Genomic DNA, 23,150 nt, shown 5'->3' on the forward strand with positions numbered 1-23,150 from the left:
TATCTAAAGAGAATATAAACAATTGCGATCATTCATCTTCAATGTTTACAAACCTCCTTTCTACTGAGGGAGCCATTACATGAGGATTATGTTTTTTGAATGACAGGATACTCTGAAGTGGATCTAAGGGAACTGAAAAGTTTTCATTCTTTGTCTCTTATGGTCTCCTTAAGAGACCAATGGCAAGTATCATCAAGTCTTTTTTAAATGTGGAATAAGTGAAGAATGAGTGTAGAAGTAATAATCCCAGAAAATCTGAAGCTTCACATAATGCAATTCATTAAAATGATGTAAATTACTTTCAGTGTGACAGTGTAATGTGATAGAACATTGGTCTTAGAGGCAGAAAGCCCAATTGATCCCTTGGCAAGTTATTTAAATTCTTTGAGCCTCAATTTTTTCAACTGTAAAATGGGAATGATAATTGTAATAATTCACAGAATTATTGTAAAGAAAGAGTTTTGTAATTAATGTATAGATTCTGCTACATTAGTTATCATTATTGTCAGCTACTATGAAAAACCAACAAATGGAACTTTAGGAATCTGGAGACACCCTAGTTGGTAGATTGGTATTCTTCCCAGCATTCTGACATATCAGTGCCAATTATTTAAAGAAATTGCCTTTTCATCCAGATCCTTAATTTTGTGACTCCAGAATCAATCTTTCCAGTTTCTAGCTTTGATTTGGAATTTCTAATCCTTTGAATTTCAACACCAGAGCTAACCCTTTTTTCAAGTGGTGAGCTGGGAAATTGTCTTTATTCCAGACCACTAATGGGCCACTCCATGGGAAGTGACCTGCTGCACTTTATAGGCTTTAAATATTAATTTCAAGAGTAGGTTTAAGGACTGTGGCCTCTTTGGGTGGTTCAGTCTGCCAAACCTTTGGGATTATTCTCTGTCTCTCTAGGGGAGCCCAACCCTGTCCTAACTGTTCATTAACTGAGTCACTGCACAGGCTCATGAGTCAGCTCAGATGATTACTCCTGGCTCTGCTGCTTCCTCCTCAGGGCTCACTTTAATAGCCTTCTGTGGGCATGGAGTACTCTATCTCAATATATCATTTGAATTTTAAGTGAAGGTTAAAGTCCCATCTGGCATTGCATTAAATCTAAACTGCTCATTCCTAACTCCAAGGAGTCACACCCCGCCCACCAGACAAGTACATTTTCTTTTTCCTGCCCCATTTCCAATGACAATTTCTGCACTCTTCAAGAGTTCAGTTCAGAGTTTCTTGTCTCATTTCATGCATCCCTACCCTCTGTCCTTCAAAACCTAGCTTCAATTCCAAGAACTGGATTTTCCAACTCAGTTCCACATCCAGAACCCTTCCAGCACAATGTGGTCTGATACTTTTACTCCTGTTCTAAAGAAGTATACAGCACAAATATACTATGCATAAGAGCAAAAAGGGTAGATTGAGAGTTCATCTAATCCAACCCCTTCATTTTACAGATGAGGAAACTGAGACCCAGAAAGGTTAAATGACTTGCATAGCAGAGCCAAGATTTGGGCTCAAATTATAACTCCATATCCAAAAAGATACTGTAGGAGAAAAAGGGTGTAATGATAGATTAAACTCTAATTTTAGGCTTCTCCAGCTCACACAGAGTTGAAAACCTCAGGGTGGTTGCCCTCCTCCCCTTCCCCAGCATCACTATCTGCCAGTACATTTTTATGCTGTTCTTTAGTTGGGTTCTAGGTAAGCTCAGAAGCCAAGAGCTGGATTGAGGAAAAATGGGCAGTTTAGGGAAGGGTTCTTAACCTTGGATCCAGAACGTTTGTTTTACTTTGTTTTTGACAATTTGGTAACTATTCCTGTGCAGGGAAGAGATTAGGTGTTTGGTTTTTTTTTTCACTGAGGTAATTGGGGTTAAGTGACTTGCCCAGCAATCACACAACTAGGCCCAATCTGAGCTCAGGTTCTCCTGACTTCAGAAGGCTGACGCTCTATCTCCGGCACCCCCCAGCCGCCCCCAAACAGGTATTTATTAAGCACCAGCTATTTGCCAGACACTGTGCTTAGCACTTAACAAATATTTATTGTCTGATTTGATCCAGAGGATCCATTTCATGGATTTTTCATGTTTGTTTTTTGTGCATAAAATTTACTTTTCTTCCGAAAAGGAGTTCTTAGGCTTTGCCAGACTATCCCAGAGAACTGCCACATAAAACAAGGTTCATTAGCAGTGAGTTACAAATAGCTTGGAATGGAAAACTTAGTTAACAGTGACCTCGGAGTTAATTTCCATTTCCCCCACTGTGCTTACAGAGTCCAGTCCCTGCTTTGGTTTTTCAAGCCATCACACCTTGTCCCAGAAGCACCCTCGCACCCAGAAGGGCTCTCTCACCTGACGGGCTTTTGACAATCTGAGGCATTCTCGTGACCCTGCTGTGAGCCACGAAGGTACTCTGAGATGAAGTACTATACTGGGAGCCGCTGTCCGAGGAGGTGGAGCTGGTGTGCGAGAGGCGGCTGTGCTCCTTGTGGGAGGCCGTGGAGCGCTGGTACCACAGCCGGAGCTCGTCCGACACCGCCGTCCGGCCCGAGCCCTTGTCGTGGGGGCCCTCGCGGCCCAGGGACGGAGTCCGAATGATCTGGGAGCGCGAGGGCGTCAGCCGCACGGCGTCTGCCTCATCCGCGTGCCAGCTCTCTTTGAACATGCCCCCGGCGGTGTAGGAGTTGGAGGTTTTAAATTGTGCTTTGACGCTGTAGTGTCCCTCCTGGTCGTTCTCCAGGCTGCGCACCACCACGGGGCTGGAGCTGCCCTCGATGTAGAGCGGGTACTCCTTGATGCGGTACTGCGAGGAAGGCTGGCTCTGGCTGTGGAGGTAGACCCCATGGTGGCCGGTGCCGTTCCGGGCCGCCAGGTTGGGCATGCTCCCCGAGTTGGAGGAGACCAGGTTCCCGGCCGACTTGTGCCGCTGCCGCTGCCGCTCCCTGGCCTTGGACGGCGAGTCCTCGGCGAGCGTGGAGTAGTTGGGGTTCATCTGGGCCGGGTAGTAGTGTTCAGAGCTTGAGTGACTGGTACAAGAGGAGCAGTCGTCCATGGGATCGGAGCCGTTGCTGCTACGAGTCCTTGGGGTGTAGAAGTCAGGGCTCCCGGTATCGTTCTCCGAGCCCAGGAGCTTGCCCTGTGATTCCAAGCTGGAACTCCGGTGCCTAAAGTGCAGTGCTAAGCTGTGCAGTCTGGTGGGGCTGATGTCTACCGACCTGCGGGAAAGCAGCGCAAACGTGGGTGTCTGTCCGGGAGCAGCGGCAAAGCGGGCGCCGGAGCGGGGCTACCGGACCGACAGAACCCTGCCTTCCCCGGGCTTGTTCCACTGAGGAACAACCTCAGCTTGTAGGCCAGACGGCAGAAAGAGATCTTACAATGCAAAGCGGTGAGAGCAGTTAACGATGTTATATTCCTTTGGAAACCACAAGGAATGAATCAGTTCGTTCCTCAAGGTTCACCACAGGGCTTTGATCGTGTGAAGGGCATAGAAATGAGATGATGCCCAGAACATACCAGCTAATTGGTTATAATTCATGCTAAAAGAAAAAATCCTCACCAGTATTTTTGTGGGTTTTTGAAAGGGGTACTAACTGTCCCCCCCCAACCAGTAAATACCATTCTCTAAATAATTTGAAAGAATTAATCTGCTGCCAACAATACTTAGTGCATCATCACTCCCTCGGATCCCCCTGCACTGAACCAAGTAACTAAAATATATTAAGTTCTGGGTAGGGAGGTAATTTTAAAAATGTAAGACGGAGTCTTTGCCTTTGGGGAGTTTATAATCAGTTCCTTCGAAACTAGACTTTTAACTATTGACTAAATGAACACTAAAGTGCCTAATTCCTTTCCTTCTGTGTCTAAACTTTTTGACTACTCACTGATATGTATGTAAGTTAGTGAGAATTCAACGTGTACTTCTGCCAATTTAGATAAAGTAAACTTCCAGTGTGGCATCGATTTGGAGTAGGAAGTCCAGGATTCAAATCTCTACCCTCCCATTTGTTAACTTCTCCTCCAGCTGAGATAATCTCCAGTCACAATATTCTATGATTCTATTAAATTAATAGGACTATAGAGGAGAATAGTTCAATAAGAGATATCTCTAAAGTAGAAGCACTTTTTTTCCCTTAAAAAACTGCTCATAAAATAACTCATATTCTTTAAAATAGTTCCCCCAAGAATCTATTAGACAATGTTTTGTTAACCTACTCTTAAGTTTATCTTAGATTCCATTTGTTATTGAATGGTAAAATATTTCTAAATTTTGATTAGGCTTCCCCCAAATTATTGTCGGGGTCCCATTATGCTCTATTGAGCATTTTGTGCTTTCAGTTGCTTGGATAGTAATTTATTCTTTAGTGTCATTGCCTAGTTTTCCAAAAAAGAAAACCAAGTATTTTACAGTCATATTCTTCACAGTTTGATTGACCTACTTGAAACCCATCGCTGGGCCAGTAGGAGAACTGAAAACAGAACAGCAGAGGCCCTGATTTCCTTGCCTGTGCTTGGCCTGTTGAGTTAAAACAAGCTTCCCAGGTAAGAAGTTGAACATAATCGCTTGTGGTGCAATGGCAGAGTCCCAGACCTGGTATCAGAAAGATCCGAGGTAAAGTCTGGCTTCAGACATTTCCCAGCTGTGTGACCCTGGGCTAATGATAGTACCCCTGTGTTTGCTGTAAAATGGGAATAATAATAGCACCTATCTCACAAGGCTGTTGTGAGGATCAAGTGGCATAATAATTGTAAAGTGCTTAGCTCAGATCCTGAGCTATATAGCTATATAGCACATAAGTGCTATATAAATGTTAGCTTTTGCTGTTGTTGTTAATTAACTTTGCCTTTCTCTATGGAGTCAATCAAGGTGAACAAAGTAGCTATAGACAGGGCTTCTTAAACTTTTCTTACCCGTAACTCCTTTTTGCCTGAATATTTTTACATGACCCCAGGCATATAAAGCATATAAAATGAGTAGACTTAATGATAATAAATCATAATTTCCTGATCTCCCACATTTAGTTACAAGACTCCATCTGGGGGTCACAGACCACAGTTAAGAAGCTGGGTTATAGACAAGTATCAATGCTGTCCATTTTAAAATAGCACACATATATTAACTTAAGGGAATCTTTTTTTTTTTTTTTTTTTAAAGAGATTTAGATGAAAAGGAAGATAACATATGAAGAAATTGCTTCATTTCCCAATCTCTTAAGATACCTACCTACCTTTTAGATAACAATTAGCTCCAACTTGGAAAGGAACACTGTCTTCAAGGCATATAAGATGCAGTAGAGAACAGGTCAGTGCACAGGGCTGAGAACTTTTAGTCCTTGTCAGGTGTTTCCCATCTTACCAAGAAATCTCTGAGCATTGACTTAAGTGTTTGATGAATGAGTATCTCAAAGCACAAAAGGGAGATGTGTCTGTACAACTTCTGGCATTCACAGAACTGAGAATGACAGCTGAGATCCATTACAGTCTTTCCCATCAGCAAAATGTCATCCTAATTAAAGAACTAGTAACTCTATTTACCAGTACTATCCCATGTTTCCATTCTTAGAAAGGAAGCTCTTTCTAGACTGACACTTTCTAGAGAGCAGGGCAGTCTTATATACCTCTTAGAGCTTGGTAGTGTGTCATCTGAGAACTGTGATTAAAAAATGCTCACATTTGGAGTCTCATTTGCATTCTGAAGCAGATATAAGAATGATCTCTGACAATTACTGAAGTCAAGGCTTAATCAGTTAGCCAGAATAATTTGGGAACAGTAACTCCCCCTATAATACTGTCAATAACTCTGCAAAGTGATATGAATTTCTCTAATAAAGGTTTCATATCAAAACTATCAAAAATGTAAGGAACTGATTCAAATGTATAGTAAAAGATGTTCCCTAAAAGATAACAACGGCTAAAGGATATGAACTAGCAATTTTCAAAAGAAGAAATTGAAGCTGTCATGGTAAAAATGCTCCAATTTCTAATAATAGAAATGCAAATTAAAGTACCTCCTAGTTTCACCTCAAATCTATTGTGTTGGCAAAAATGGGAAATGAAAATGGCAAATATTAGGGAGATGAGGTAAACCAAGATAATGTTGCAGTAGAAAATTCTGTTGTAGTGGGATTGTGAATTGTTACTGCCATTCTAGAAAGCAATTTAGAACTATGCTCCAAAAAGTTATTATTGTCCAGCAAAAGCATGATTACCAGGTCAATGTGCCAAAGACATCAGGAAGAAAAGGAGTCAAATATACATTACAAAAAATATTTATAGTATCTCTATTCATAACCCAGCTTCTTCTTCAGTCTAAAAACTAAGATTTGCCAAGTGGCAACTTGGCGCTGAGAAGTGGCTAAACAAATTATGGCATATGAATAGTATAGAAATACTATTTTACCATAAGAAATGATAAAACAGAAAGATAATGAACTGATGCAGAGTGAAAAAATAACTTTGAAAGACTTTAGAATTCTGATCAACACAACAAGAAACCACAAGTCCATAAAACTGAAGATAGATAACATACTACTCACCTGTCACAGGGTGATAAATTTAAAATGTAGCACGGGATGCATTTTTAAACATGGCTAACATTGGGAATTTCTTTTTAAAGACTATAATAAGATGCCTTTTAAAAATTTATTGTTGATGAGGGAGACAGGGTAGTGGGAAAGAGAGATAGATAATAAAGACTTGTAAAAATAAATAATTTTTTTTTACTTAACCATAAAGAAACCCGTAAAAAAAAAAATTGAATATGAGCAGAGTTACCTAGTGGAATGGACATAATGAGGACTTCGAACTCGTAGATCTGGTGTAGAAGGCATGCTGGACTGGGAGTTCCAGTGAGGGAGACCTCGGATGGGACTGTTTTGCAGAGAGTTGCTTCCTCCAGCTTCTGCACAGCTACCTGTGCTGGGGAACCGCTTGTGGCTACTGCAAAGCAAAGGAGGTCACACCTGTCATCATCAGCTCTGAGTATACTTTGCCAAAGAGTCTGGCTGCTAATGTGATGCCCTTGGAGTGATCAGGATGAGATATATGTGAGGATCTGGGAGGAAACCTGACTTTCCAAAGTCTTAATTTCTGTCCAATCTTAGCCTCTTACTTCAGTTTCTACTTTCCAAAACACAGATGTCCACCTGACAAGAAACTTCTGGAGTCACACAGAGTGTGATTAAAAGTAATGAGGAAAATGATGAAAAAGTTTTTTTTTCCTTAAAAAAAAAATGCTATAAAACATCATTTGAATGGTAAACTGGTAATTTGCAGCTATCACAGCTGTTGGGCATGACTGTTCTGTTGCATGGTGGTTTACTGAACTGAATAAATATGGGATTCATGTGGGTGAACTGTGGTCATGTCATTTTAGAAAATTGCTACTTAAGATTTCCTGCTTCATTCCCATGAAATCCAACACTGCTAAAGTCATCTTTGGACAAACAAATTATGAAACAACAGCTCCGATCAATATACCTTTGTGTGGGATACCTGACTTCAGGTCAACTTATTGACTCAGGCCTTTGGTTATGTTGCAAAACAATGCTTCTGCAGCAGAGGGTGCTATTAGCTTAGGGTGTAGAAAGGTGCACGTTTCCAACTGAGGAAGAAGAAAGTACTTTTAGCTTTTAGTTTATTATTTATGGACTCTCTACTCCTATCTCTAGGATAACAGACCCACACACATGACTTTTGAGTTGACTTTACCACTGTCTCTTGCCAATTAATAAAAAAGGAATAAACTAATAAATATGTATGTCAATTTACTAATTAGATTTTCATCCTCATGGCTTACCTAGAATGACTGTGGGAGGAGCGCTTCTTCACCTTTTCATAAGGTTCATCCAGGGAAGACTCGCTCCACATTTTGGGCTTTATGGGTGACTTGTCGTAGTCATTCCGGTGATAGTGCATCTGCCTGAGTCCTTCCAGGGACTGGGGAGGAGGGGGTCGGTTGTGCGATGGCGGTCGAGGGGGGAGCCCTTTGTGAGGGGACTGTAAAGGGGAAATTGTGCTGGTAACCTGAGAATCTTCTACAAAAAGTGAGAGAGAGACAGAGAAGGAGCAAGGATCATCCCATTAAAACATCAGTACACACTGTATTTCCTCACAGATCATCAAGCTAGTGCTAGGGTCTCAAATTTTATCCTTCCCATTTCCTGCCCCATAACCCAACTCACTACTCTTGGTGCAGCTACTGAAATGGGAAGAGGAGGATTGTTTTTGATGAGAATCTCCAAATCAGATCCAGCTAATATTAACACCATAAACTAATTATTTTATGCCTGAGACAAGACATAGACATTGTCACATTGCAGACGAATGAATATTCACAAACAATTATTCAGTTCCTACTGTATTCTCAATAATAAGCTATGCACTGCGGAGACATCTAGGAATTACAAGATCTATTTCTAATCTACTCAGATTATTCACTTGAGTCATCATCCTTGCATTGTAATAAATGAGTTCATTTTGAGAGGCAGTGTGTCATAGTGGATGGAGCACTAGCCTTGCAGCCACAAAGAACTTGGGTTCAAGTATTACCCCTGACAAATGCCGATTGTATCGCCATGGACAGATCACACAGCGTTCTGCTCCCCTACCTAAGACTAGGAGTCACAGAGCAGCAAGAACTCTACCCACAATGAATTTACTCTTTATCCCCATTTTACCTTCATTTCACAAGTATTCAGGACACAAATCTGAAATAAATCTTGCATACTCTAAATGTTAGATTTGTAAACGACATCTATGCTGTTGAAATTTCAGATTAAGAGGATTCAGTCCAAGAAAATGTATGTTTATCCAAAACTATGCTATTTATAGCATAGGATGGAAGAAGAGTTGGAAATTTTTTTTAATGTGAAAAGTTTATTTAGAAAATATACTCAAATTTAAAAGAGAAAATTTTATCAAAAAACAAAAACGAGGAAAAATCTTAAATAAGAGAATAAGACAATCTTGAATTATTTATGTAGTTTTTCAGGCCAATTTTCAAATTTCACTGCCTGACAAATATCAAGTTTCCCTCCCACTTCATCCTGCCATTCCTTGATTTGATTTGTGAAATTCAACTGACTGCCCAGTTACTTCATTTAACAAAATTTATGAATATAAAGATGCTTAGAACTACAGTTGGTAAGATTCCCCACATCTTAATTTAGTTAGTAATTCCCACTGCATATCACATTTTGAAGATACGATTTCTGTTTTCCATTTAGAAAACTATGGAAATCCCCCAAACCATGCTTTTGGCACTAGGCCCCAATTTACTGAGAAGAGTTGAATCTTAAACTGAACTTTGAAAGAAATATAGAATTTGGATTGACAAGGAGAATAGCAAAGGAAAAGGTATGAAGGAAGAAATGAACATGATAAAGGAAAAGATAGCTGAAAGGACTGGATGATTTTTTTCAAGATGAGGAAAGACACATGCTGGAAGGCATAACAAAAACCAATGGAGTAGGGAAACTGAACATATTGGATGAAGGAAGAAATATGAAACAAGTTCCTTAGAAAATAAGGACTTAAATATACAGTGCAGACAGAAGAATCAGTTTCTGAGAGAAAATAGGATGTGATTTCTTCAAAAACTATATTAAAGGATGAGAAGATAGGTATAAAAATAGTTCTCTTCTGGGATGATTGAGGTAGGGTTTGATGATCTCAGTCTTCTCTATGAGATGATACTCCAGGCCCTTAGCTTTTGGTTAAAGGTAAGGGTGGCTATGATGGCTGAAGTAGGGTAAGAGACTTGAGGGGAGATTTAAAAATTTCTAACAGTGGGCTAAGTTTCTATAAGAACTAATGATACAGAAGATCCATGTTTCATGAAGGTCATGAAAAATAACATTTTGGAATGTTTTCTTTGCTCTGTGGACTGGAGGTCCATTTTATCCTGGAGAAATGTACATACTTAACTGGAGGAAACTCTTTTGGATACTGGCTGGAAGACTCTAAAACAAGAATGAGATGGAGAAGGTACTCTTATTCTTTTAAAAAGTACTACAGTGGAGGGAAGTGGCAGAGAGAGAGAGACAAACAGAGAGTATGCTACACAGATTGCTGTTACAGATATTAGGCTAAAATATGAGTCAAACCATTGACTTTGAGACACTGTCACTAATAAAGTAAATGACAGGTATAGTGAGAAAAACTTGGAAGGCAGCATGCATGAAATGGTGGGAAGAGCAGACTCTGCATTTCAAGGCCCTAGATTCAAATCCTTCCCCTTTCCCTAACTTCTAGTATAAACATTGGGTAAGTCCCTAAATTTAATATGCTTAGTTTCCTCATATATAAAATGAAAGAATAGAATATACAGTCCTTTCACGCACAAGGTCTGTGATCCTATAATTCTAGATTTAATATATAATAGAGGTATTAATCCTCTTCCTTGATATCAGTGCTGTAAAAGAATTCTAAAACCTTATTTTTTGCACAACTAAAGAAACTGACACTTATGGAGGCCAAAGGAATTATTCATCCAACTGGTATAACTAGGATTTCAGACATTCAAGGCAATGCTCTGTCCACAAATCTGCCGGCTCTCCCCAATACTCCTCACCTCGAATGTAGTAAAATAAAGTAATAAAAGGATTATAATTTGGTTTTCTAATAGCAAGACCAAGATGACTAGTAAAATAACCTGCCAAGCATTGCCCACATCAGTAGTAATTATTATTACTGTAATTATCATTACTACTACTACTTCTTATGTAACATTTTAGGTTTTCCCATCTCAACAGCCACTTACACTACCAGCCTCAGGTTTTCTCAAAAAAAGAAAAAAAGCAACTGCTACTCATTATGTTTTCATGTAATTAATGTCTCTACCTACAAAATTTGAATTAAGATCCATAAGAACCTTATTAGGAAGGGCTCCATTTTGGTAATTCTTTTTTCTTCTATGTTAATATAATTCATTTGCATTTTTTTAAAAAGAGTTTTTACTTTAAAATTCTCAGTATACTTTAGTTTTTCATTTTTTAAAATTATTCCAAATTTAAAGATCATCAAAATGAACAAAAATTGCAATACACAAGGTAAAACAGAAAAAGAGGGCCATATATGAAACCATGAATATGATGTGTAGCTTGCTTTAAAAAAAAATACACACACACATATACACACATATCTAAACAGGTTACTTTAAAAGCTGTCCTTTAGTAGTTTTTAAAAAGTAAACTCTATTAAATATTACTTTTCCAGAATCCAATTTCAAAGTAATTCTGAAGGCCAAACCTAGGGCTTAGAGAGACTTTGTCCAAGTTCATTCCAGCTAGACACATGCTGACCAAGAGAGTTGATTTTTCTACCTCATCTACCCTCCTTTGATTGGCTCAATGGAGGGACTATGAAACCAATGGACATTTATTTTAACTGGTCTTCATTTTCATCCTTACCGAATTAATTTTTTTTTAGAGTTAACAATACTATTTAAACCAACGTGTGGCAGAAAGGAATTCCCATTCTGACCAATATCACAAATGATCAGCTAGCTTTTGCTAAAAAAGCTCCAATGACTGGGAATCAACTAAGTCCTGAGGCAGCCTGGCCTGTTTTGGGGACAGCTCTACTTGTTAGGAAAACTTCCTCGACAAGCCCAGTTTGTCTCCTTGCAATTCCACATCGTGATCCTGGTTTTGCACTTTCAAGCCAAGAAACTCTATAGTAACCTTTTTCATCTGACAACCCTTCACATACTTGAACATTGCAATTCCTGCCCCTATCTTCTCTTCCAAAGTTCCTTTAACTAGCTTCATGTCCACATTCAAAGCCTTTTACCATTCTGGTTGTCCTCCAAAAGCTGTCCGACTTAGCAGTCTCCTTTCTAAACTGTGGTGGCCAGAACCGAACATAATATTCTAGATGAAGCCTAAACTGCTCATTTCTAGAAGCCTTGACCCTCTTAACGAATGCAAGCTGTGATCACATTCCATTTTTGGCCATTATATAACATTACTGACTTTCAGTCTATTGACACTGAAAGTCCATTAAGTCCATTCAGATCTTCTTTAACTAAATGACTCTCTAGCCATGCTACTGCCATCTTGTACCTTTGAAGCTGGTTTTTTGAACTTCAGAACAGTACTTTACATTTACCCCTACATAACCTGATTGCTTCTCTTCTACAGTTGCTGAACCTCACAAAATTATTGGGAGAAAAATGGTTTTTGAAAAAAATCAAGTATCAGGTTTTGGTATAAATACTAGTTTTGATTTAAACACTGTTTTGGATTAAACACAGATTTCACTGATGTGGGGAACTTCTGATGTGGAAACTCCCTTCCTATACACTAACTTGACAATTCAACCATAATTTCTGGTCTTAAGAGAGTTTTGGTATATGTACGATAGGACTTGAACCCCAAATCTTTTAGCTTTCAATGGCTGGCTCTCCAATTAACTCTGCTTCCTTTCACAAATGTAAGTGGTTAATTCTAATAATAATAGTTATTACTATTTGCTTTTATAAACTGGAATAATGAAATCACAGAATTGAAAAAATCCTTGTGCCCCCCAAAGAACAGAACCTAAAATGATCTAAAGACAATGCTAAACCTGGTATAAGTTCCAAATTTTCAAGTTGGAAATTAACTACCTACCATCCTCAAGAACAAGAGCATCAGAGAGGGAGCTGTCTTCACTGGCAATATTTCCATCTGGCAAGAAATAAAACAAAATAGTCTGTAGTTAGAGCACATTTTTTTTTGTTCTAAATCAAAAATTTCTTCACCTACAAGAAAATGTGTCGCTATCATTTCACTCTGCATTCTCTCAACACCCAACCAATATAGAAATAATTAAAATGCTGCTCATCATGTCTTTTAAATTATCTCCATAACCAGTTACTAGTAAATCTTCCTAATCCTGTTGCTGTGATGTGGCAAAATAGGATAGCATTACTTCAAAGAAGAAAAAACTGGGACATGGAATGATTTAATGTCAGGTATAAAAGTTTTTAGGCCCCTTTTCTATCACAGCGCAAGGATATGTGCAGACTGAACAATATTCTGAGGCAATATTCTTTATACATCTACTATTTGGGCAAAAAGCTTCGTCATCATGTTTCACTTTTGTTATTGGCCATTAAATGGCTTCCTAATAAATTTTTCAAGTCTTTATCAGAGCAGATGCAAGCAGGATAAATATAGCGTCCTTTTTCTAGAAGCTTATTTTATAGTGTTCAGTTAACCCAGTAAACATGCTGAAGGGGCAGATAATAAAAATGATCTCACTTTTACAGCTGGAGAAACTAAGGTAGAGAGAAGAAGACTTGCTCCAAGCTGTCCTGCTAGACAATGACCAAGTTAGAAAATGGTCCCAGATCTCCTGATTCCCAGTCAAGTGCCTTATCTCTTGAAAAGTAAAATCATACATGTGGGATTCAAGGAAAACCCCATTTACCTCTCCATCTCAAGTGGGCCCTTGAGATAGAAGCATGACTTCAATGAGGCAGCAAACTTGAAATAGCACATTCTCGAGAAAACAAGGCTCCCATTTTTGCACAGGAGGGAAGAATCCAAAGGATCGTACAGATGGATTCCTTTAAAGCAGCCTCTCCACTGAAGTTATGTCAGATTAGCTATTAGTTGGAAGTCTCTATAAAGGGGGAGCTTCCGCTGCGGCAAATCACCAGAGACATTCCATTCCATCCCTGAATTTCTCCTCATTCTGGTCTGTTGGCCCTGATGGATGTTTCATCTCAGAACTGGGCCCATGAGCCATAAATGTTTTCAATGGGGCATAAAGAGGTATGCAAATAAAAGAATTAAATAAGCAAATTAGTGTTTGTTTCCACGCAGCTCCTTTAAAGAGAATTGGGGGGATTGGGGGGAGGGGGGAGAAGGCAATCCGGGAAAAAAGCCTGGTGGAGATTGTTAACAGAGCAAACTAGGGAAAGATGCTTGTTTCTAATCTCCTAAAGGGTGAGTATTTTAAAAATGTATAAACTATGAAAGAACACTTGAGAGTGTCTCTGGAAGAATTCCCTGACTTGGTAAAAACAATAATAGTAGGAGGGACTTTTTCCTAAACTCAGGGAGCTCTTTGTGCTTTGTTTGACTAAACAAACATAATCATCCTCAATATTCGTGGACCTTGGGTTACACTGTTCAGCACTGTTGTCATGGTGGGACCCAACTTTCTGGCCACCCAGCAGGAAGATCATGCCATTGGAGAGTTGAAGTGGTACCACACTCGTGGGGACAACAGCTAATGTTGGCAGGGCTGGCCCTGTCCCTAGGGCAGTGAGAAAGGTAAAGATCATGGTAATGAGGGAAGGCGCTTGTCATGGTTTGCTCTGGTATCCACCTGTTGACCCCCAAAGTGCCTGGGCCTCTGTTCAAAAATAGGAGACCAAAGGACATGGAAGATGTCCTCATCCCTCACATCAGAATGTGGTTTCTTACATCAGCCTGCCTCTGCCTTCACATCATAGAATAGGGAAAACCAGCAAGCCTTCTTCATTATAGTTTCTCCCAGGTTAGCTAGTGGAAATAATAATTTGATTTATATAGTTTTCTTTCATCTGTGGATCTGAGAGTACTTTGCTACTCTGATCTGGTTGCAAGCATTAATAACTCCATTTTATTAAGGGATAAATGAAAGCACAGAGTGGTTAATTTAAATGCCTCAGGCCACACAGGCATGTGGGTAAGAACCCCTAGCAGAGCTCGAGTTCCTATTTTCTGCAGTTCAGGCTGACCGAAACTCGGGCAATGAAGAGGGCCTGTGTACTGACCATCTATTATCAGTGAAGCCCTCTGAGTGGGTTTCTTCCCAGACTTGATGCGGTTGTCATTGATTGCATTTTCAATTTCTTGCAGCTTTTTCAGTGCATTAAGGTAAGAGGTTTTCCTTTGTTTCTTCAGCTTTTTGCTGACATTGGGGTCACTGGCCAGGCGGCGGGCAGCTTCTGTAATCTGCGATTGAATGGCAAACTCCCGTTCCAGGCGTTCCAACTCGGCTTCCTGTGGGAAGGGAAAACATGGGCTTATGCACATGCAATAATGCTCTGCAGCACTAAAGCACCCTGCAGACTCGCCCACTGGCAATCATAAGATCATGGATCAAGAACTAGAAGGTATTAAGAGGGTATAAAAGGCATAAAGTTAAATGATTTGCCCAAAGTCACCCAAAGTAGTAAACAACCCACGTCTAACTCCAGAATCATTTTTTTTCACTGTGCTATTAGTAGTCAGCCAGGAATAAAATTTTAATAACTGACATGGCATCCTTAAGAAGGTGGCCACTGTTCCTAAATCTGCAGTATCAGAGTATCCTGGACATTGGTTTTAGGGGAAAGCACTAAGCCAAGGAGATCTGAGTTCAAATCCAATCTCAGATACTCACTAGCTGTGTGACTGACTAAATTACTTAACTCTGATCAGCCTCAAATTAAAAATATATAATCAAAAAGATGAAAATACTCTTAAATTTTGCAATCTCCGTTATGGTCTAGAACAACAAAGCCTGGGTGGTGACTGCCCACTCCATTGCGATTTCCTTTCTATTCATAGAACTCCACTAGCATGCACAATTCAAATGTTTTCTGTCAGTTTGCCAACAAGGGATTCAGGTACACTGTCACTCTCATTAACCGCTCACTAAAAGGGGCTGCCCAGACACGACTCACGTTACACACGCCGCCCCTGTCAGTCATGTCAGAGTTCTCTCCCTCCCTGCTTGTCACACACAATTTCAGTCCCTCATTTAGAGTCCCTTTCTCACGGATCCTTTAGGAGTTTCTCTCCCCAAGCTCTTCCTTTCTTGGTTCCACCCTCAGACAAGCCCTATCCCCTGATCTCATTTATCTCCATCCGTCTCCGCCTTTTGCTGTCCAAAGATGAAAAAATCCAACTTTCAGAAGGTTATGTATTCACAGCCAGATCAAAGCCAGTGATTGCAGTGTCCACATGTATATTCTCACTCTTGCCTTTATTCTAGCTCAACACTGCTTTGCTGGAGGGTCCCCTAGAGCGTGAGGGCAGTACCAAGAATGGGAAAACTGAGCTGAGATCGTGGCACTGCCAAGGGAAGTCATTTAGTCCCTCTGGATCCCAGTTTATATATCCAGAATTAGAAAGCCTAGGCAGATAGGGCAAGTAGGTGGATAAAATTCAAAATCCTAAGACACAGCTTTTCTTTCAAAGTTGCAGCCTTGGGATTCCAACCTAGTGCTTCTGGCTACCTACTTAGCAGCTCTCATATTCCTTCTAAATGGCCTCATTTTCAGGCTAAATATTCCTAGTTCTTTCAACTTATCCTCAGTCTATGCTTCCTAATATATTTTTGGTTAATAGGTTTTGTATTTATCATGCTCAGTATAATATCATTATGTGCACTTGGTATAATATCATTAAATCTTCATCTTTCCTGCCTTATTAAAGTTGTCCAAGGCAAAAACAAAACAAAAAAACTCAATCCTTGTATGTGATTTCCCTTACTCCAGTTTCTCCCAGCATTCCCAAGCCATTTCATTATGCAAAGGAATAGGAGCAGTTCAAGCTCTTGGATCTTCTGATTGCCCTCAGAGTCTCAATACCCTACGGCTTCCTTTCTACTTTATTGGAGGGAGAGCAGAGACAATTTCCACTCTGATTTCTTTTTCCTTTTTGTAGATCTCTGAGTTCTTATTCTATATACTGCTTCATATCCCCTACTTATTTTTCTTTAAAAATGCATTTAATCTTTTTTTTTCAATTAGCATTATGTTTTATCTCTTCCACCTCTTCAATGAGAAAAAACTCGTAATAAATATTCAAAGTTGAGCAAAAACAATTTCTGCATTGGACATACCAAAAAAAAAAAAGGTTCCATCTGCCTCCTCATTGAAATAAATCTTTTGTTTGAAGGTAGGCAGCAGACTTTATCATGGTCCCAATGAAATTCTTCCCATCCCCACTTTTGGTCAGGAAAAGTAAGTGGATTAGGGATTTAGAACACTTCCCAATCACATTTATGCTTTTTTTTTCTTTTTCTGGACAGACTAGGGCTAGACTTTAATTTCACAGAGACTGTCTGGTGACTTTACCCACTGTAAGCTCTTCTGGAAATCACTGTTCTATGCCATCATTGTTTCCTTTTGTGCAGGCACATGTGGAATCCTCTAGAGGAAATAATGGGGGCTAAATCCCACGTGCAATCCTTAAATTGCTATGTAGGCATTTCACAAATATGTGTGTGCTCACATGAGCAAACAGAATCCCTTCACCCATCTTTCTTCCCCTTCCCCAGGAAAACTCCAAGACTCAGTCAACCAACTCCGAGGAAAGAAACCCTGCTCTATCCAAGACTCCACAGTGTGAAGTAGCCGTGAACAGCAGCAGTGCAGAAAATACATTTTAGCATTTGCTGCAACGAACAATGTTCAACAGCTGCATGCAATGTGCTTGCTTCCTGGTACGATCCACCTGGCCAGACGCCTGTGGCCTCCATCAAGGGCAACGGCTTTATTTACGTTAAACTGTGCTGAACTGGAGTAGGAGGGAAACTGGAAGTGAGAGAGCAGGAGAGGAAAGAAAGAGGGAAATTAAACTTCTTCGGAGATGGCCAGTTGTTAAAGCTTTCTCCAAGGGATGTAGCCTCTTGCCAGATTTGCTCCGTCCAGGGGAGAAGAAAATGAAAACCGACACACTCTGATGTCTCGAAACAAACAAGTCACCAGAGACAATGACTGCTCTGTGAATTTTGACTCCACCTTACAGCTGCTTTGGGGCTGTTATGATAGCCATGGTTCAGGACACTGACCCAGGGATTTGTGGGAGAAAGAGCCCAGAACAAACACTCCCTATTAAAGAAAAACACAAGGCTCAACACCCCCTATTAGAGTAAAAAAAAAAAAAAAAAGCAAAAAACAAAACAAACCAAGGCTGAACTCCCTGAACGGAGAGTGGACAGCGGGTAGGAAGGAATAGGAAAACTACATTTGACTTAGAAATCTGAAGGAGTCAGACTGGAAAGGTAGTGGGAGGGAGGTGGGGGAGGAAATTCTTCCTGTGCTGGAGTGTAAAGACTTTGAGGAATGCCAGTCAGCATTAAACAAACAAACAAAAAAGCTCTTTTTAATTTATGAGAAGTAAAAGAAATAGGAGAGGCAGCATGGATAGTGAATAGAGGCCAGAAGACTCATTACCAATAAAACTATTGTTCTAGAGAAAAAGAAGAGGCCATCTTTGCTGACAAATGAGGAAACAGAATGGGGACAAGATGCTGAGAGGAGAGGAAAGGGGGCTTATTAAGGAACAACTTCCTTTTTAAGAGCTCTGTTGCTCAGTCAACATGGCCAATGAATAATCAGATGCTAATTAATTATATATGTTAGACTAAAATGAGGGTTTAATCTATATTTAATGTCCCTTTTAACTTTAAAATTATATGAGCATGGATCAGCTAGATGGTGCAGTAGACAGAGCACCAGCCCTCAAGTCAGGAGGACCTGAGTTCAAATCTGACCTCAGACACTTAACACTTCCTGTCTGTGTGATCCTGGGAAAGTCACTTAACCCCAATTGCCTCAGCAACCAAAAAAAAAATGTCAATGAACTATATTTCTTAGTTAACCCAAACCAAAGTCTTCCATGAAATCCCAGTATTTAGAAGTCACAGTCTTAAGGTTGGGAGGCTCCTCAAAGGTCCTCTAATCTAATTATCTGGCCTAGAGTTCTCTCTAAAATATATTGAAAAATAGCCAGACAAGTCACCTACTTAAAAATGTTCTGTCATTGAGAATTCACAACCTTACAAAACAGATAATACCATGTTAGGGCAATTCTGATTAATGATACTTCCCTCTTCTCTGCCATACAATAATCCAGAATTAGTCTTTCTGCAATTTCTATCCATTTCACCCAAGTTCTTATGACTGGGACAAAATAATGCAAGTTTAAATCCTTCAATATTTGAAAGCAGCAATCAAGTGTCCTCCCTTGACTCCTTCCTCACAAATAATTACTCTCTAGTTTAAATACTGAAGTTAATCTCTTCAATGATCTTTGTAAAATGTGTGTGTGTGTGTGTGTGTGTGTGTGTGTGTGTGTGTGTGTTTAAATTCCCTAACCATTATGGTCACTTAGACATGATCTATCTTCTTTCCTATTTTAAGAGGTGCAGACATATTAAAAATGTCTTGAATTGAATCACTGATATCTGAACAAAAAGACACATGACCATCTTATTAAATATTTATTTTTCGTCCTTAGGACAGTTCACCTGCCCTGACAATTGCTTGATAGTAGCCCCAAGTGCCCCCCTCCTCCTCATTCTTCCTGCTAATCATGGATCTGTCAAGCAGAGGAAATGCTGAGAACCAGTTTATTACACAGATGTTTGAAGAACTGCCATCAGATGAGGATTCAGGAACCCCTGGCCTGCAGGATGGCAACCCCCAAACTTCACAATCAAGATCAAATTCTTTCAGGGCCTCTAGCAGTCTCAATCTGAGCTGATCATTCCTATCTAGCTAGTGATTTTGGAGGTGTGTGACTTTTTTACATTTTTTTGCAGGAAATCGTGTTTCTAATCTAAATTAGGTGCTAGTCTAAATGGAGGTCAGCAATCAATTTCATAATGGACTCACTAAAGTTGAATTTATACCCAGATGTATATCTCCAACAAATAAACTTTGGCACAATACAAATTTGGAAGAGATGAAAAATTATTTTTTCAAAATATTTCCTTAACCCACATGTGCAAAAATGTTTGTAGCAGCCCTTTTTGTAGTGACAAGAAACTGGAAATTGAGTGGATGCCCATAAGTAGGAGAATGGCTGAATAAGTTATGATATATGAAGGTAATGGAATATTATTCTATAAGAAATGATGAGCAGGATGATTTCAGAAAAGCCTGGAAAGACTTATATGAACTAATGATAAGTGAAATGAGCAGAACCAAGAGAACATTGTACATAGCAATAAGATTATGTGATAATCATTTGTGATGGACTTGGCTCTTTTCAAAAATGTAGTGATTCAAAGCAATTTTGATAGACTTGTGTTGGAGAGAGCCATCTGCACACACAGAGAGAATTATGGAGACTAAATATGGATCAAAGCATAGTATTTTCACCTTTTGCTGTTGTTGTTTGCTTGTTTCTTTCCCTTTTTGATCTGATTTTCTTTTTTCTTTCTTTCTTTTTTTTTTTGCATAGCCTGACAAATGTGGAAATATGTTTAGAAGAATTGCAGGTGTTTAATCTATATCAGATTGCTTAGAGAGGGCAGGGGGAAGAAAGGAAGAAAAATTTGGAACATAAGGTTTTGCAAAGGTGAATTTTGAAAATTATCTTTGCATGTTTTTGAAAAAATAAAATACTATTAAAAGAAAAAATACTTCTTTAAAGATTTAAAAACAAACAAACATATTCTTCCAGATTTTAGCTTATTGTTGTTCAGTTATTTTAATTATGTTTAACTTGTGGGGGCTCTGGGCTTTTTTTGTATAAAAATACTGATGTAGTTTGCTGTTTCTTTCTTCAGTTCACTTAACAAATGAGGACACAGACAGAGTTGAGTGACATGCCTAGAATCTTAGGTCTTGTTTGAACTTAGCTCTTCCTGACTTCAGGAGAGCTGATCTCTCCATTGTATCACCTAATTGCCTATCATTGGTGGATTAGGTTTTATTTCACTTTCTTTTTCTGGGGTCTCTTTATGCAGCCGGTCTGAAAGACCTTAGAAAAATCATATAAACTATTAGTTTATCCTCAAGTGTTCATTTACTTGTCATTTACCCATAATGTTAAATAAATAATTTTAAGGGAAATTAAAATGCTTACTAAAGCAGTAAATACTATAAAAAAAAATGTTGTTGAGTCATTTCAGTCATGACTGACTTTCTGTGACCCCATTTGGGGTTTTCTTCACAGAGAAAAATCTGTCATTTCCTTCTTCAGATCATTTTACAGATGAGGAAACTGAGGCAAATAGAGATTAAAAGACTTGCCAAGAAATTCTGGCCTAAAGTAGGAAAGTTCAAAAGAAATACAGATTATTTTAGTGAATCCAAGAACTAAAAGTAAAGGGCTCACCTCTCCTTTGGGCAATATTTTCTGTTCATCCAGTTTGAAGGCAGTACCTATTCTCCTCCGAACAATGGGTGGTTCCTCCCCTGGATCCAAGGGATATTCTCTTGGCAATTTTCCTGTAAGCTCCTGTATACATGAAAAAACATTAGTAAAGGCAAGAAGCACGAGTATTAAAAACATATATATCTATATGTTTACATATAGATATATATGTATGTACACATATACATACATATGTTCTGAGACAAACACAGGCACACATTCACTCACCCTTTTAAATACACAATCTTAGAATGATTAAAATTGATGGATATGCTTAATGGGACAGTTGTATTTTAAGATATAAATATAAATGTATATATATCGCCTTATAAAAAAGATGCATTTCAGAACCTTAAGTTCTAAAATAAATCTCCATAAGGTTAATAATTTTTCCAATGACTTCTATAACGAAATCAAAATGTAGCTTCTCCTACATGAAAAAAAAATTCTTAATGGATTGAACTGGAAATCTGAGGATGGGTGAGTATCAAGATTCATAAATCTGGTAACAGTGGCAGGATTTTCCAAGCCTTTTTAGAGCTCTATGTAACTTCTCCCAAATCGAATTCTTTTTAACTTCTCCCCACCTCAACCTTCTCAATTTCTATCATGCTTATACAGTTAGCAAGTGTCTGAGGTCAGATTTGAGTTTAGGAAGATGAGTCTTCCTAACTCCAGGCCAGATACTCTATCCACTCTACCACCTAGCTGTCCTGAGATGTTGATTACAATAGCTAACTTTACAGAAAAAAAAGCACTGTGCCCCTTCTCTGTTTCCCCTTTTTAAAGAAAGGAATAATTCCAATGTTTTTAAAGTCACTGTTACATATTATCATATGTTTATTTAACAGGACATTTTACTATTGCCTTGAGATTCTGCCTATGAATAACATAATATCTGGAGATGTATTTAGATGTTTAGAGATTTTCTTTTTTTTTTTTTTTTTTTTCCATTTTGGCTTAAAACATCCAAGAAGAAAAATAAAAAGTATTAAAACTGTCACTATCTTATAACTTGAAAACACATATGGTATCAAAAGAAAATACAAATTTTTAAAAAGTAATTTACTGTTTGGCTTAAAACCACTTTTTAGAATCAAGGTCTATAGTGTCCACAAATTAAATCTAAATAAATAATGATTTGATGTCACTGTCGTGGATAGTTTTCCCAGGCTGATTACAGCATGCTACACTTTCTCTTTGGCTTCCTAAAGAACATTATGGGAGAGATTCTGGAACGCAAAATGTTTTTAAAAAAACTAATGTTAAAAATTGTTTTTACTTATGATTTGAAAAAATACATTAAAAAATAAACAAAAAATAAAATATATATCTTTCATTGAATCAAACACATTGCTTTATATTTAAGAAGTGCAAAGATCTGTTTCTTTGTATCACATGAGATAATATAAGTGGAATTCACTTCTATAAGTGGAAGTATTTTGTATGCTGAAATACTATACAAATATTCAGTCACAGTATTGTCATCATGATATGAGAAGTGAACCAGTTCTAAAAAAGTTCCTGATTTTTGCCAAGGTGAAAGGCACTGCTGTGTTAGAAAGTTTCCAATACAAAACAAGGCTTTAAAATCCATTCATTAAAGACACAGAAAGACCCTGTAAGGTTAAAAAAAAAAAAAAACTTTTTTAAGCACATATTTTATAAAAATGTTTCCTAATATTTACAATATCACACAATATGTCTGTGGCTGGGCCCTAGGCTTTCCTAAGATTTGAAATGGATTTGTGTTAATAAGGTCCTGCTTTGTGCAGACTCCAGTTTAAATCAATCCAGACCATAATTAAGTGAAGGAAAAATGTAATATGATCTTAGTCTATGGCCCCTCATCTCATTCTTCTTGGGGTAAGACATTATTATTGGGGGTGGGGGGCAGGGAAACATGTCTCTTTCAACTAAAGTTGAAATCCCACATGTGCTTGCCTAGTTTGGATTGTTTACTGCTTGTAATGTGGGCTGGGGTCTCCGAAGAGTACACACCCCTAAAACGCATGCTCACACACAGAACATTCACATACACCCTTCCTCTCCCCTCCCCATATTCTTTGTGTTTC

The 23,150-nt window shown here is 38.7% G+C and overlaps 1 protein-coding gene across 1 annotated transcript in view; it reads right to left on the reverse strand.

Moving 5' to 3' along the window:
• FRMD4A (FERM domain containing 4A) overlaps positions 1–23,150 on the reverse strand; it is a 367,656-nt gene that overhangs the window by 12,717 nt on the left and 331,789 nt on the right. Inside the window, exons 16-21 of the mRNA XM_031940653.1 lie at positions 21,037–21,159; positions 14,751–14,979; positions 12,613–12,669; positions 7,797–8,034; positions 6,773–6,937; positions 2,354–3,216 (exon numbers count right to left, since the gene is read on the reverse strand). Coding sequence (XP_031796513.1) covers positions 2,354–3,216; positions 6,773–6,937; positions 7,797–8,034; positions 12,613–12,669; positions 14,751–14,979; positions 21,037–21,159 — 1,675 coding nt within the window. The remainder of the gene's footprint in view (positions 1–2,353; positions 3,217–6,772; positions 6,938–7,796; positions 8,035–12,612; positions 12,670–14,750; positions 14,980–21,036; positions 21,160–23,150) is intronic.

This window comes from Sarcophilus harrisii, chromosome 5 (genome assembly GCF_902635505.1).
Source record: "Sarcophilus harrisii chromosome 5, mSarHar1.11, whole genome shotgun sequence".
NCBI classification, from domain to species: domain Eukaryota; kingdom Metazoa; phylum Chordata; class Mammalia; order Dasyuromorphia; family Dasyuridae; genus Sarcophilus; species Sarcophilus harrisii.